The sequence below is a fragment of the Equus asinus genome, chromosome 13 (genome assembly GCF_041296235.1).
Source record: "Equus asinus isolate D_3611 breed Donkey chromosome 13, EquAss-T2T_v2, whole genome shotgun sequence".
NCBI classification, from domain to species: domain Eukaryota; kingdom Metazoa; phylum Chordata; class Mammalia; order Perissodactyla; family Equidae; genus Equus; species Equus asinus.
Genome location: NC_091802.1, coordinates 10603634 through 10616527, shown reverse-complemented (window position 1 = coordinate 10616527; position 12894 = coordinate 10603634). Strand labels below are relative to the sequence as shown.

Genomic DNA, 12894 nt, shown 5'->3' with positions numbered 1-12894 from the left:
CGAAGGCAGCTGCGCCGCACGTCCAGGCTCCTCTCCTGCCCCGCCGCAGCTGATGCCCGATGCTGCCTGCAACTGGGGGTCCCCTCTGCCCCTCACCCCCTGGTGCCCTGCAACGTCGGAACCCAGAGAGGCAGGGGTGGCCGCTGGCGCCAGCCTCCTTCGAGCGACACCAAGCACTTGGATCAACGTGCTGCCCCCAGTAGGATGTAAACTCCAGGAAGGCAGGGGTTTTGTCCGTTTTGTTCACAGCTGCATCCCACAGGTGCACCTAGAACGTCTCGTGGCACATAGTGGGTGCTCGATGAATATTTGTTGAATATTTCCTAAACTTCTGTCCTTCCTACACCGCCCTGACCCGCCACCTATACTATTATTTACTCATTATTTTTCTTTAAATCAGCTCACTATTTTGGTTCAAAATTATTCCAAAAGGAAATTTTGTATTCCTACTCTTAATAAAAAGGCTAGTGTCAGTTGTCATAAATAGAAAATAACTAAGAGGAATATAATGGTCACAAAGCACGATTAGGAAATTCTAGCCAGGTGCGGTGGCCGTCGGGGCTCTAGAGCTTGAAGCTTGCTTTCTCTTTTTAAAAAGGGAGAGCAGTGAGCGTTAAAGCAGTTTGGGGCAAAGCACCAAGCTGAGCATTTCTCCATAAGAGAAACGGGGTTTAAAAGAGTTTCTCACCCTGCAGTCCCCAGGCTCTTTAGCACCTCCAGGGGCACGGCCCTGACACCCTGGGAAGTGCCCAGAGACGGTTCTCTTGCTGTCTTCCCTCAGCCTCACCTGCCACCAGCTGAGCCCATCTCCTAATGGAAGAGGCAGGGCCCACACGTGTGACATGGGCAGGCACAACAGGCTTGCTCTCGCCTCTCTTCTGTGCTAGGGGTCTGCTGAGCAGAGTCTTAGCTTCCTGGGCTGAGGGAGAGTGGGCCGTTCTGCCCAGCTAGGGCTCCAGTGACTATCCGCTGAACCATCAGCTGAGTGAACAGAAGCAATGAGAGGCAGATGGAATCAGAGGCAGAAGGGGCCACAGGGACCAGCTCATCTTGTTGCTTCATTTTATAAATTAATTATAAATAAGTTAATTAAATATGTATTGAGCACCCACTTTGCGCCAGGCACTGCTCTAGGTGCTGAGGAACAGCACTGAACAAAACAGACCAAAATCCTGTCCTCATGGAGCTTATATCCTAGTCTCTGTGTGTGGGTGCATGGGAGGAGATAACAAACAAGAAAAATTTATAGGATGATAAATAATAAGTGCTGAAGAGAAAACAAGGAAGGGCAGGAAGATGTGCAATTTTGGGGTGGGGCTGAAATTTTAGATAGTATGACCAGGGGAGCCGCCCTGAATGGTGACTTTTGAGTAAAGACCTAAAGGAAGTGAAGGAGCAAATAATGTGCATATCTGAGAGAACATTCCAAGCATAGGGCACAGCAAGTGCAAAGGCCCTGGGGTGTAAATATGTCTGGCATGTTTCAAGAACAATAAGGAGGCCTGTGTAGCTGGAGCAGAGAGAAAGAGAGCAAGGGTACACGAGATGGATCAGCGATAGAAATGAGGAGGTGGGGGAAGGTCATGAGGGTCTTTGTAATGTAATGACTTTGTAATGACTTTGGCTTTGACTCTGAGGGAGATGATGTGGTAGGCCCCTTGGCAGCTCCCCAGATTCCCACTCTTGGGACTGAGGCTCTCATGAGCCCTGTTGCTGGGAGTGTTGGCAGTTGGCAGCTCTCACGAGAGTCCCTCTCCAAAATTGCCCTGGGCTGAAGAAAGCCACCTCTCCAAGGTCATGCTCCCTTCCTGAGGACAGTCCACATCCAATAACTAGTAGACGTGGAGTTATAAAGGCCTGGCCCTCCCCCTAATTTGAGATGACTCTGAAAGGCCAGCTCAGCTCCAGAGCCTCCTACAGAGTCAGCTGTGGGCGAGCTCCTTCCGAACTCAGCAGAATGAAGAAATGAGGACAATTAGACCCTGAGAAGCTGGGGCTGGGTCGCAGTCCGGTTGCCGGCCACTGAGAGCTACCTCTCAGAGCTGCGTCTCCAGACTCCTGCCTTGGCCTCGCTCCCATGGCCCTCCGGAAACACCTGGCTTCAAGGCCTCGCCAAGAAGCCTCTCCTGACCACACATGGGGCCGCCCTACCTAGAGACACCCACCTCTAGCACCCACCTCCAGCAGAGGGTCAGAGAGGCAGGTTGTCCCAAGCTGAACCCCCCAGTCATGAGGCCTTGTCAGCTGGTTTCCACACTTGGGGAGACCAATCTACTCCCTACCTGGGCCTTAGACCAGGCCCTCAGCAGACAGGATGTGGGTTAGTGGTCAGATAAGGCCGACCCACCAGACCCGTGACTGGCTGAGCCACCTCCCCCAGGCCCCACTTGTCCTCAAGCCAGCAGGTTATGACTGGGAATGGCATCTCTAAAGCTGCCTCAAGAGGCAGAATTCCAGATAAGGAGGCCAGGGGTCCCAGGGGGTGGGGAGTGGTGGTGGACACGCTCTGGAGAGCACCCGGCCAGGCCGATGTCTAGGAACCCCAGCACCTGGTGGGGGAGGATGGGAGCCTGGGGATGGTTAAGGACCACTCAACTCTAAGCTTCCCAGGGTCTCTAACTTAAGATCAGTGATGGGTTCCCTCTGGTCTCTCCCTGCTCTCTTCAGCCCCTCCCCCGTGCTCTACACAGAAAATGGAGACTCAGAGCAGCGGGCTCTGCTTAAAGTGGGGGAGGGGCATAACAGTTCGACTCTGCCTAAAAAATACAGCTTTTACTTTCAGCATTTCTTTTTGCTGTTGCAAAGTAGTGTATGTAACAAACCTGTTCATTCCAGCCCTGAACCGCCCTCTCCCTCTCCGCCATTCTTGACCTGGTGTGTCCCAATCCTACCCGGTTCCTGACACCCTCAGATCCAGCCAGCCTCATTCCTAAGAGTACCCCTGAACCCCAGCTGCCTCCAACTCGGGGATGGAGTGAGGCTTGGGGTCTGTATTCCCCATATCACTGAGAAGCAAAAATCATTGTTCTTACGTGTTTGGCTTGGATGTGTCAAAATGGCACCTTCTGAGCCAGATACAACTGCCAGAGCTGCTGGAGGGGTGGAGGGGGCTGCTGGGTCGGCAGATAAATCAACATTGGACAGTAAAGCTGCTGCCTCCCCACCTTCCCAAGAGCCACGGCCATTGCGGGGGGTGGGGGGCGGTAGCCCACATTAGGGGCCACAGGTGTCTGTACTAAAACCAAGATGGGGCTTAGGTACGAGGGGAGGGGAGCTTTCCTCCGCCATGCGGCTGTGTGGTGTGAACTCCTCAAAGTGGGTGTTGTAGAAGGAGAGGCGTGCAGGTGGGGGGTGGGGGGAGAGAGTCAAAATGCTTAGACAGGTGGGCGACCACAAAGGAATGGTAGTCTAAAGGTGTGAAGGGTGCTTTTAGAGGAAAGGAATGACAGAAGACAATCAACACGGTTTAAAGAGGCACCCAGCATTGCATAAAAGACACCCATCAAAGGAAGGATGCAAGGTGTAGGGCTCCGGGTGTGGAGGATGCCAAATGGGGAAAGGACAGGTGAAGAGGGAACATCCGATGCATTCTGATGGGCAAAGCAGGGTCTGAGACATGGACTGCCAGGAGGACTGACGCCACTTCCCGGGGCAGAACAGGCAGGGGAAAGCGGACCCCTCGAGGGCACCCTCCCTTCTGGCGCCCGCCCCCTCCTGCACGGCAGCCCCCCAGCCCTGAGTCAGAGCAGCTCCGAACCTTGGCCATCATCCAGCCCAGCATTCCCGGAGGACAGGGTCACCTTTCTCTGCTAAAGGGTCACCTCAGACAGTGCTGGACTCTGCCCTGGGCGGCATCCTCCCCTACCCGAGAAGCCCAGCACCTGGTGCAACCCTGGGCCAGGGAGCCTCCAGCCTGCAGGAGTCCTGGCTGTGGACAGGGGCCGAGGCTGAGCCAGAGAGAAAAACTAGGAAACCAGTGGATAAGTGCTGGAAATAAACTGACTCCCCACAACAGGAACAGGGGACTAGTTAAATAAGTAACAGCTAACTCACGAGAGAGAATAACGTGCAACCATTAGAAGTACGTATCTTCCAAGGAAAAGATTTCCGTGTGGTATGATCCCAAAGGCAAGGGAAAAATAAAGATGATATATATGCATATATCCATGCGGTATAGAAAGCCGTATGCAGAGTGTCATATCTCAGTTTGTTAAAAGGGAATGGCTGGGCAGTGGAGCTGGGAGGTGATTGAACACAGACTTGAAGTCAGATCTGGGTTCAAATTCTGACGCAGCCACTTTGTAGCTGTGTGACCACCTGTAGGTTATCTGCGTCTCTGTGCCTTAGTTTTGGTAATTGTATCCATTTCACAATGTTGTGGTGAGAATTTTTAAACGTGATATATGTAAGGTGCTTAACACAGTGTCTGGAACCCAATGGACATTCAGTAAACAGTAGCTATTATGTTTAGTATCGTCATTATTAGTAAGGAAGTATACCAAAATGTTAATTGCTATTCTGTCTGGGTAGAGGAGTGAGTGATGTTTATTTTCTTTTTTGGCTTCTCTGCATTTTTTTCAGATTTTCCATAGCGGACGTGTATTCACTTTTGATTTAGGGGAAAGAGGTGATATGGAACCAGGAGAAGGGGGAAGACGAGTCGGGTGAGCATTGCCGTGGGCGTGCAGGGCCCTGGGCTGGACAACCAGGGCCAGGGCAGGGCAATTACCTGCAGCTTCCTTTGCAGAGCGCCTGCGTGGCAGGCCTCCCCCAGAGCCGCCTGCAGGGCGTGGGAGACCACGTGGCGCATGCAGGCCTCTGGTGTCTGCTGCTCCTGGGCTGCCTGGATCTCCAGCAGCAGGGCACTGCACACGGAGGGAGATACCAGCTCAGGATCCACGAAGAGGAACACTCTGAGGACAGAGGTGGGGAGAGGGACTGATGAGAATGACTACCGGGAGGAGAGCCACTGGAGGGGCACCCTCAGAGCCTTGCAGCTCCCCAAGTTATTTAGTTCTTTGCAAAAACAGGAGATTCAAATGCAAAAGTCTCTAAAGGGGACACAATATGGACTGGTGGGGACTGTGGCAAATAAGAGCAGACATGGCCCTTCTAGAGGGGCAGCTGGTCCTTCTGGTCTCAGGTCTTGGTAAATTCCAAGCTAAGTCCGGCTCCCTCCCTCAGCGCCGTGGCCCGTTGACCACATGCCTGTAGGAGGGACTCTAAATCCTTCCTGCCCAGCTGGGGCCCAGAGCCCTGAGTGAGTCCATCTTCTCTCATCACCCTTATCACACCAGAACACTGACCTCATCTACCCTCTCCTCCTTATTCAACTGTGTCATCCCAGCCTTTCCAATGCTAATTCCTCTGGACCCCTCCACTTCCCTGGACCCTCCGCGAGCACAGGGCCTCCATCAACACCTTTCAGTGCCAGGTCAACAGAGGTGCCTGCAGGGGAGGAGGCCACTCACCCCCAACACCATCAGCCCCTCTTCCCCACACTAACAGCGGGCATTTCCTTCATCTTATCTGAAGGGCTGGGCACCAGCAGCCGAAAGCCCCCAGACTTCCTGGTGTGAGTGTCACCTGGGCTCCCTCCGCTATCGACACTCGGGAGCTGCCGCTGGCTGCCCACTGGTGATGTGGCAGCACGGCCAAGGGCAGGGTGGAGATGGAACAACAGAACTCCCGGGTGGCCCAGGGGCCACGTCCACCCTCTGCACGTGAGCGGCATAGCTCTGGATCCAGCCCAAGAGGAAAGACCGATCCTGCTTTCCATGATCTCTAGAGGACGCTCCCCGTCCACCGCTGGACACATGTCGTGGATGGGAAGCTCTGTTGGCCACCCTGCCAATCCGGCTTCCTCTCACACCCCTGTGTCGGGGAGCAGCCACCCGGCCCAACACCTGGAGGGGGCGGAAGGCAGCGCCCTGTCTGGGGCCGCTCACCTCTCCTGGTAGGGGTACAGTTCACTTGGCAAGTTCTGTTCGGCGATGACCAGCCTTTGGTACAGCGTCCCTGCAAAGCAGACCCCTTCAGCCAGCCAGCCCGGCTCTCTGACCTCCACTCCCGACTCTCCCACAGTAGGTGCTGGGATTTTTGAGCTCCCTGGAACCCTGGAGGCGAGGCAAGACCTTGGGCGGAGCTGGGGTAGCAGCGTGGGAGACAAAGCCACCCGGAGCTCTTACCTGGGACTGCCGTCTCGGTCTTCAGCCTCACGGCGCAGTCCAGGGCGACCGTGCAGTAGGGGGCCGGCAGGGTCAGTAACCTCATGCAGAAGGCGTAGGTTCTCCGGTAGAGCTCCTCGGCGACGCCCGTGGCCTGGGTGAGGGGGGAGTTGGGGTGCCCAGAGCCCTAGGTCACGGAGGGTCCTGGGTGGGGTGGGGTGGGAGAGGAGGAAGGGCGGGCCTGACAGCCAGACCTGGGCTCACACTTCTGTCCCAAATCTACACCTTCAGCCTCTTCTCCCAGCATCCGGAAGACCTCCTCTTTGTCCGCCTCTCAGACTTACCCAGATGGAAATCCATCTCATCTTGTCCCACCAGGGGATCCACTCCCTCCCAACCCTTCCGCTCTGCGGGGTGGCGCATTTCTGCCCTTCTCCAGGCTGGCAAGCTTGGAGTCACGTCTCGGCCTGCTTTGCTCCTCCTGGCATCCCGCAAGCATGAGATACCCCGCTGTGCCCCAGGGGATCCCCTTCCCCCAAGCCCTCTGCGTTGGCCGGAGCCCAGCCCTATCCTGACCATGGGTTCCAGCAACCCTGGAATTACTCTCCCCCCTCCCGCCTACCCCCGCACCCCGTCTTCCTCACCACCACCCCCTCCCTGCCCCCTGTGACTATGCACAGCTCCTGGTTACTCTTCTCAAGACATTTTCAAGACAGTCCCTCTCTGTGTAGGGACCAGCGATGGCTCCTATTGCACATATGCGCAAACCTAAGCATCTCATTCTGGCATTCACGGCTCTCCGTGCGTTCTGCACACGGCCCGACTTTCCCCATTTTCTCCCCAGTTTCGCTCCTCGTATGCTAGGGAGAGGGCACAGCTAGTGCAGAGAAGTCAGTTTGGGGCGGGCTGCCCACGAGTTCTCCTAGGCTCGCTTTGGCAGAGAGTGGCTGTCCACTGAGGGGAGAGGACAGTGTCCGTCCCAGTCACGCGGGGGTCCCCATGACCACCCTGACCCTCAGGCCCGGCTCACCTTGGTAAGCACGTACATTAGAGTGTGCAGCAAGGGAATGATGACATGCCGGAGGTCCTCACTTTCTGCCTGGAAAACGGGATCACATGACATTAATGGCCTGGGGGTTAGGGGGGCTCAGCATGTCCTAGCAGGAGGCAGTTTGGGGGTGGGCAGGAGATGGGGTGGAAGTTCCACCATGCCAGGGGGAGTGGAGAGGGGCACAGTCTGCACTGGTAGAATGGGAGAGGGGTGGGGTGGGGAGGGCGCACAGGTGTGGAAGCCGGCTGTGAGGGTGTGGGGGAGGAGGGGTGCGGAGAGCTCGGTCGGGGAGGGGCAGCGTCCACTCAGGCAGGAGCTGGCAGTGAGGTGACAAGCCTGTTGCCAACTTGAGGCTCTCTGGAGGGCAGTGTTTCCCAAACAGTTGCACACAGAGCATTGGGTGGCATGGAGGATGGTTTTAGGTGGTACAGGATAATTTTGAACATTTTTAATAGTTACACATTTATGTTTATAGGTGTTTTCTGTTTCTGCAGGTGATATTGGTTTTCCATTTATGATCATGTTATAGGATTTCTTTGAAAATATAACTCCAGTAAAACAATGGGAGTCAATGTAAAGAAAATATTGCTTATAGAAATATTTATAAGTATTTTCCATACTTATAGAAAAGTGTAAGAGGGAGAGAAATATGGTAAAAATCCTGCAGGCGGTCCAAAATGACCAAAGTTTGGGGGACACAGCACTGATGGGACCGAGCCCCCGGCTGGATCAGCCTCTCTTCCTCTCCTCCCTGTCTGCCTCCCCGAAGCCCGAACACCCACCTTCTCCAGTTCTCTGAGCAGAATGCGGACCAGTGCCGGACTCTTGCTGGGATCTCGCTCGACCTTCTTGTGCAGGGACCATCTCCACATGCCTGGGCCGGGAGAAAGGCGAGCCCGCACAACCAGGCGGGGTTGGGGCTCTTAGAGGAGACCCCTCTGAGCAGGCCCCTGAGCCCTGGAGTCCCAGACTATGACTTTGACCAGGCGCAGGTCTGACCCCTCAGCTGGGCACTTGGCTCCAGGTGCACATGGGTGGGCTTCCTATGTGTGGGAGTTCTGACCTGCTTCCCTTTGTGGACAGTGAATTCCCAGGGCAGAGAGGAGCAGAGGCGGGGCAGTAGTGGGAATGGGTGTGTGCGTGCGGCTGTGGAGCAGCATCGTTGACAGGTCAGCGCCCCAGCCACATTTCTGGCAGTCTGGCAGTCTGGGGTTTTGTTTGCAAGGGGAGTCAGGGAACGCGGTTAAGAAGGAGGGCGGCTTATCCCCAGTGCGCTCTGCCCCAGGTGCTGGGGTGGGGGGCTGGCGGCAGAGAAGTCTTCTTGGTCCTTCAGGCTTCACGTGTTTCTAGCAGAAAGAGGACTTGGCTAGAAGCCCCTCACCCTGTGAGCTCTAGGCTGGGGTGTTTTCTGAGGACGTATGGGCAGAGATGGCTGGACTGGTGGGGTCGGTGGGAGGAGCAGATAGCCTGCCTGCTGGCTCTTACCTTGGTTGCTCTGCAGGGCTGGGGCCTGGGCGCCGAGCTCCCGGAGCACGGCCTGCACGCTCCGCTCCAGGTCCAGCTCCACATCTGGGCAGCAGGGGTAGGGGTGGGGGGCTTTGAGGCCAGGAACTTTGGAGCTCAGCCTCCCTGGCCTTACCCTCGCCCCTGCCTTCACTTTCCCTGAGAACGTCTTTAGCCCATTCTACGAGCCTCAAGAGGGGCCCCAAAGAAATCAACGTGGAGCCGGCAGCCAGCACGTGGGCCGGGGCCGGAACATGGCTTTCCGCTCAGCACTTCTGTGCTCTGTGGAAGACCAGCATTCCCCAAAGAGCAGCATGTAAACCAGTGGTGGCCAGCAGGACAACTTTAGGTGTACACAAATGACCGTAAAATTGGAATAATTATGCACTTATTTTAATGTATATTAGAAAAAATATATATATAACTAGCTCTTCAACTTACACATAAAGCTGAAGTTTAAAGACACATATCAGATAAATACTAGGACAGGAGGTGACAACTCTCTCCCTGACTGAACTTTACTAGGCTCCCCGCAGCTCGCTTCTCCACTGGGCCCTGACCTTGGCCCCTGTCCTGCCTTTGGCCTGCCTAGCCCAGTTTTAGCAAGAATCCTGCTAAGTCAGTTTATGGAGGATCTCCCACCCTTGATATCTGATCAGGTTCTTCCACCTTTGATGTTCAAGCCCTTGGCCACCTCTAGCAAGAATCCTATTAGGTCCCGTTAGCAAGAACCCCCGCCCCGATGTCCCCTCTGAGCCGTTTTCCATCCACTGGCCCTCACTCTCTTGTTTGGCTGCAATCCCTAGCTGTCTTTGCCTTATTTGGAGTTGAGTCCACTCTCTCTCCCCTATTGCAGTAGTCTTAAATGAAGTCTTCCTTACTGTTTTTAACAAGTGTCAGAGTAATAATTTCTTTAACAGTGGTATGTTGATATGGCAAAATGATGAAAGTGACACAAGAACAATTGACATTTGGAAAATGTGGTAGCCGTGAGAATGCACCTCCCTGATGTCCCACTACAGGGAGTTGAATTGGCCAAGGTGGGGGAGCATTGTGCTGCTGTGCTGTAGAATCCATCACTTTGTGCAAGGCCATGCTTCGAGGCCACTGACCGCCTGTTAGTCTAAGACATTTCCACCCACCCCCCCCGCTTCTCTTTCTCCTTCATTCCAAGTCAGATTCACATCACGGTCTGACAGCTGGCTCTCCCAGCCTTTACCAGCTCCCTCTCCGTTTTCTGTCCTACAGGTGTTTCCCCACATAAAGCCTTGCACGTTTAATCCTGTCTGGCTGTCTGCTTTTTGGAGGATCTGGGCTAACACAGGATGTGTGGGAGACACTCTCCACACCATAAATTCTTGTTTACGATGAACTCCAATCAAGAGTTTCTCGTTGTAGGCAAGTGTGCATTCTCTGATTGCCAGGCAACACAAACCACATGCCTCAGGGGTTCCCCTTTCACCTTAGCTGTCAGGAAACTTCCAGCCGAACTGGGGCCCTGCCTCAAAACTCAGCTCATCTCAAATGATGGGAACCTCCCTTCTCTGCTCCTCTTCGGAGCCCCTGATGGATGTTCTACTTAACATCTTTCTTGATTGTCTCAGTTGTCTTCGGAAGTAGGCAGGATAGAGATGACAAATTAAAAAAAATCAGCAGGTTGCTGTCCAGGAGTCAAAATGTATTTAGAACAAGGCACCCCATGCACTGGTGCTCACAGACTGGCCCCTCCACGGCTCTGGCGTGGGCCTGTGCAAAGTCCGCCGGGGCCACTCGGCGTCTCTGAAACCCCTACTTTCCTCCTGCCTCTCACTTGTCCCCCTGGACCACGTCAAGGCCCGATCCTGAGTCTCCTCCAGGCTGAGAGTGGGCTGTCACAGTGCACGTTTGCCCACCTGGCCACTCTGCTGGGCAGGGCAGCATCTCCCCGAACTGACAAGGAGATCATTTAGCCTAGGGTGAAGGCTGGTCCCAAGCTGTCCTTCCATCTACCCGTCTCCACCTTGCATGAGGACTTAATGAGTTACTACAGGGTGAGTTATTAAAAATTTAATTGACGTTATATCTTCCTTCCTTCCTCCCTCCCTCCCTCCCTCCTTCGCTCTCTCTCTCTTTCTTACTGTGGATTGCACATAAAGACTTCAAACTGTGATAACTGTGATTTCCTCCTGGCCTCATTGCTAGAAGTGCAGCCAAGCTTTTGTCTTCTGAGCCCTAGTTTCCCCCGCTTTGCAAACAGAGTTAGGTTTTTATGTTTCAGAGAAAAATAGAGAAGTTGCCAGTAGCCCTGGGAGACAACCCCAAATAAACTTTGTTTTCGAAAGTCTGGGCAGCCGGAACAAACTCTCAGGCTTTGGTCCACATCTGGCTTGCAGACGTGTTTTGTTTGGGCTTGTAGATGTCTTGAAAAAAAAAATTGAATTAGCTGCCAACATTTGCAAATCAGGAGATTTTGCAGAAAAGTTTGGGTTTCTGGAATCTCTTGAAAGTCTGTTGACACTAGGCATGCATGTTTGTCACATGCGACAATCGGCAGGGGCTGGGAGCAGCTTCCCCCTTGAGATGGGACACAGCCACCATTATTATTCACAGTCCCTGCTCTCCTTGTTTCACTCCTTTATATCCTCTACCTGCCCTTGAGTCTGAGCCCCCTGGCTAGCTGACTGAGACAGTCAAGCTGGATTGTCTGAGAGGGATGTGGAGGAAGGCTGCTGCTTTTAGTTACAGAGGAGACTGCAATACAAGGGTGGGAGGGTGGATTCCCCAAGACCGCGAGGGCGCACGGGGTGTGTGGACCCAGGGGATGAGGAAGACCAGGCTGGCTGGAGCATAGCTTACCAGTGGTGGCAAAGATCTCAGACGAGGGCAGCTACGCACTAAACTCTATGCCCTTGAGTGTACAGCAAAAGTCTCCCGGGTCACTCTCACCAGAGCACAAGAATGTCCCCAAAGGAGTCCCCTCTCTTACAAGCCTGACCAAGCTGTTCTGGGGGCTGCAGCCACAGTAGACTGAAGCCCACGGACTTTCCCCACCATCCAGACTTTGTAAGCTCTGGACTTCTTACAAGATCCCAGGGAGCGGGGAGGCGCCCCAAGCAAATGACATTGGAATTTGTATTGACCTTGGAAAGTGATCACCTGAAGCTGGATTTTATTTGATTAGGCAAAAGAAACAAACAGGATATTTCCTGTGCCTCAAGTGTCTTGGTTGTTCATATATGATATGCATGTCTAACATCATTCTTGACTCAGAACAGGCAATAAATAGATGACATCCATTATTATCCTCCCCTCCATCCAGGCACGTGGGACATTGCTAGCCGGTATCCAGATTACTACTAATATTTAACATTTAAATAGCACTTGAAAGGCATATGCACAGTCTTACACAGGTGTGGCAAGACGATGTTACATGTTCATCAAACCAATCCATTTTTGTTGCAGGTAGATGGGAAGACTACATTCCCAGACACCCCTGAAGTTCCAAGGAGCCGTGTGACTGAGTTCTGGCCAATGGAATGTGGTGGAAGTGATGTATGTCACTCTCGGGCTTGGCTATACATCTCTGCACTACCCTCCATGCTCTCTCTTCCCACTCAAGGGGACTGTGGAAGACTTGTGTTGAAGAAGATGGTGCCACGAGAGCGAAGAAGACTCATCCCCAAGAGAATGTTTGGAGCCCAGACTGGATGGGGGTGTGAGTGGGAAACAAGGACTTGTGTTCACCCGTTGACATTGGGGCCATTAGTTATAGCAGCTGACATTCTCTGACTGACTCCTGGATATGCAAATTGTTTCGAATATATTATCTCATTGGATTCCGAGCAGAGCCCTGTGAGTTTGTTGGGACAAATACCGTTCTCTCTGTTTCATAGATTCAAGGTCAAGAACCTTTTCCCAGGCGTCATATTGCCCCTCCAACCACAGGAAGTCAGACCCAGAGGGACCTCAGACGCTCTCTTCCCATTTTACAGTTGGGGAAATGAGGCTCAGAGGGGAGAGGCGATTTACACAAGGCCACAGAGCTGTTGGCACAGAGCTTTCTCCTTGTCAAGTGCTGTTCTCTAAAGCTTCACTCTTCAGTGTGACCATTCATCTGCTTACCGGGAAAAGAGAGAAGAGGGTACACCCAGGTGGGCCCATGACTGTGTGTCTATCTATGTATTCCTGGGGTCT

General features: G+C 53.6%; 1 protein-coding gene across 4 annotated transcripts in view; it reads right to left on the bottom strand.

Annotated features, from left to right (window-relative positions):
• PIK3R6 (phosphoinositide-3-kinase regulatory subunit 6) overlaps window positions 1–12894 on the bottom strand; it is a 54515-nt gene that overhangs the window by 25705 nt on the left and 15916 nt on the right. For 2 of the 4 annotated variants that reach the window (XM_044744991.2, XM_044744992.2), the window contains exons 3-8: window positions 8704–8787; window positions 8001–8092; window positions 7198–7266; window positions 6189–6321; window positions 5949–6018; window positions 4730–4913 (exon numbers count right to left, since the gene is read on the bottom strand). In XM_044744991.2, coding sequence (XP_044600926.1) covers window positions 4730–4913; window positions 5949–6018; window positions 6189–6321; window positions 7198–7266; window positions 8001–8092; window positions 8704–8787 — 632 coding nt within the window. Of the gene's footprint in view, window positions 1–4729; window positions 4914–5948; window positions 6019–6188; window positions 6372–7197; window positions 7267–8000; window positions 8093–8703; window positions 8788–12894 lie in introns of those variants that run through there. The other 2 variants (XM_044744993.2, XM_044744994.2) reach the window with 2 other exon arrangements.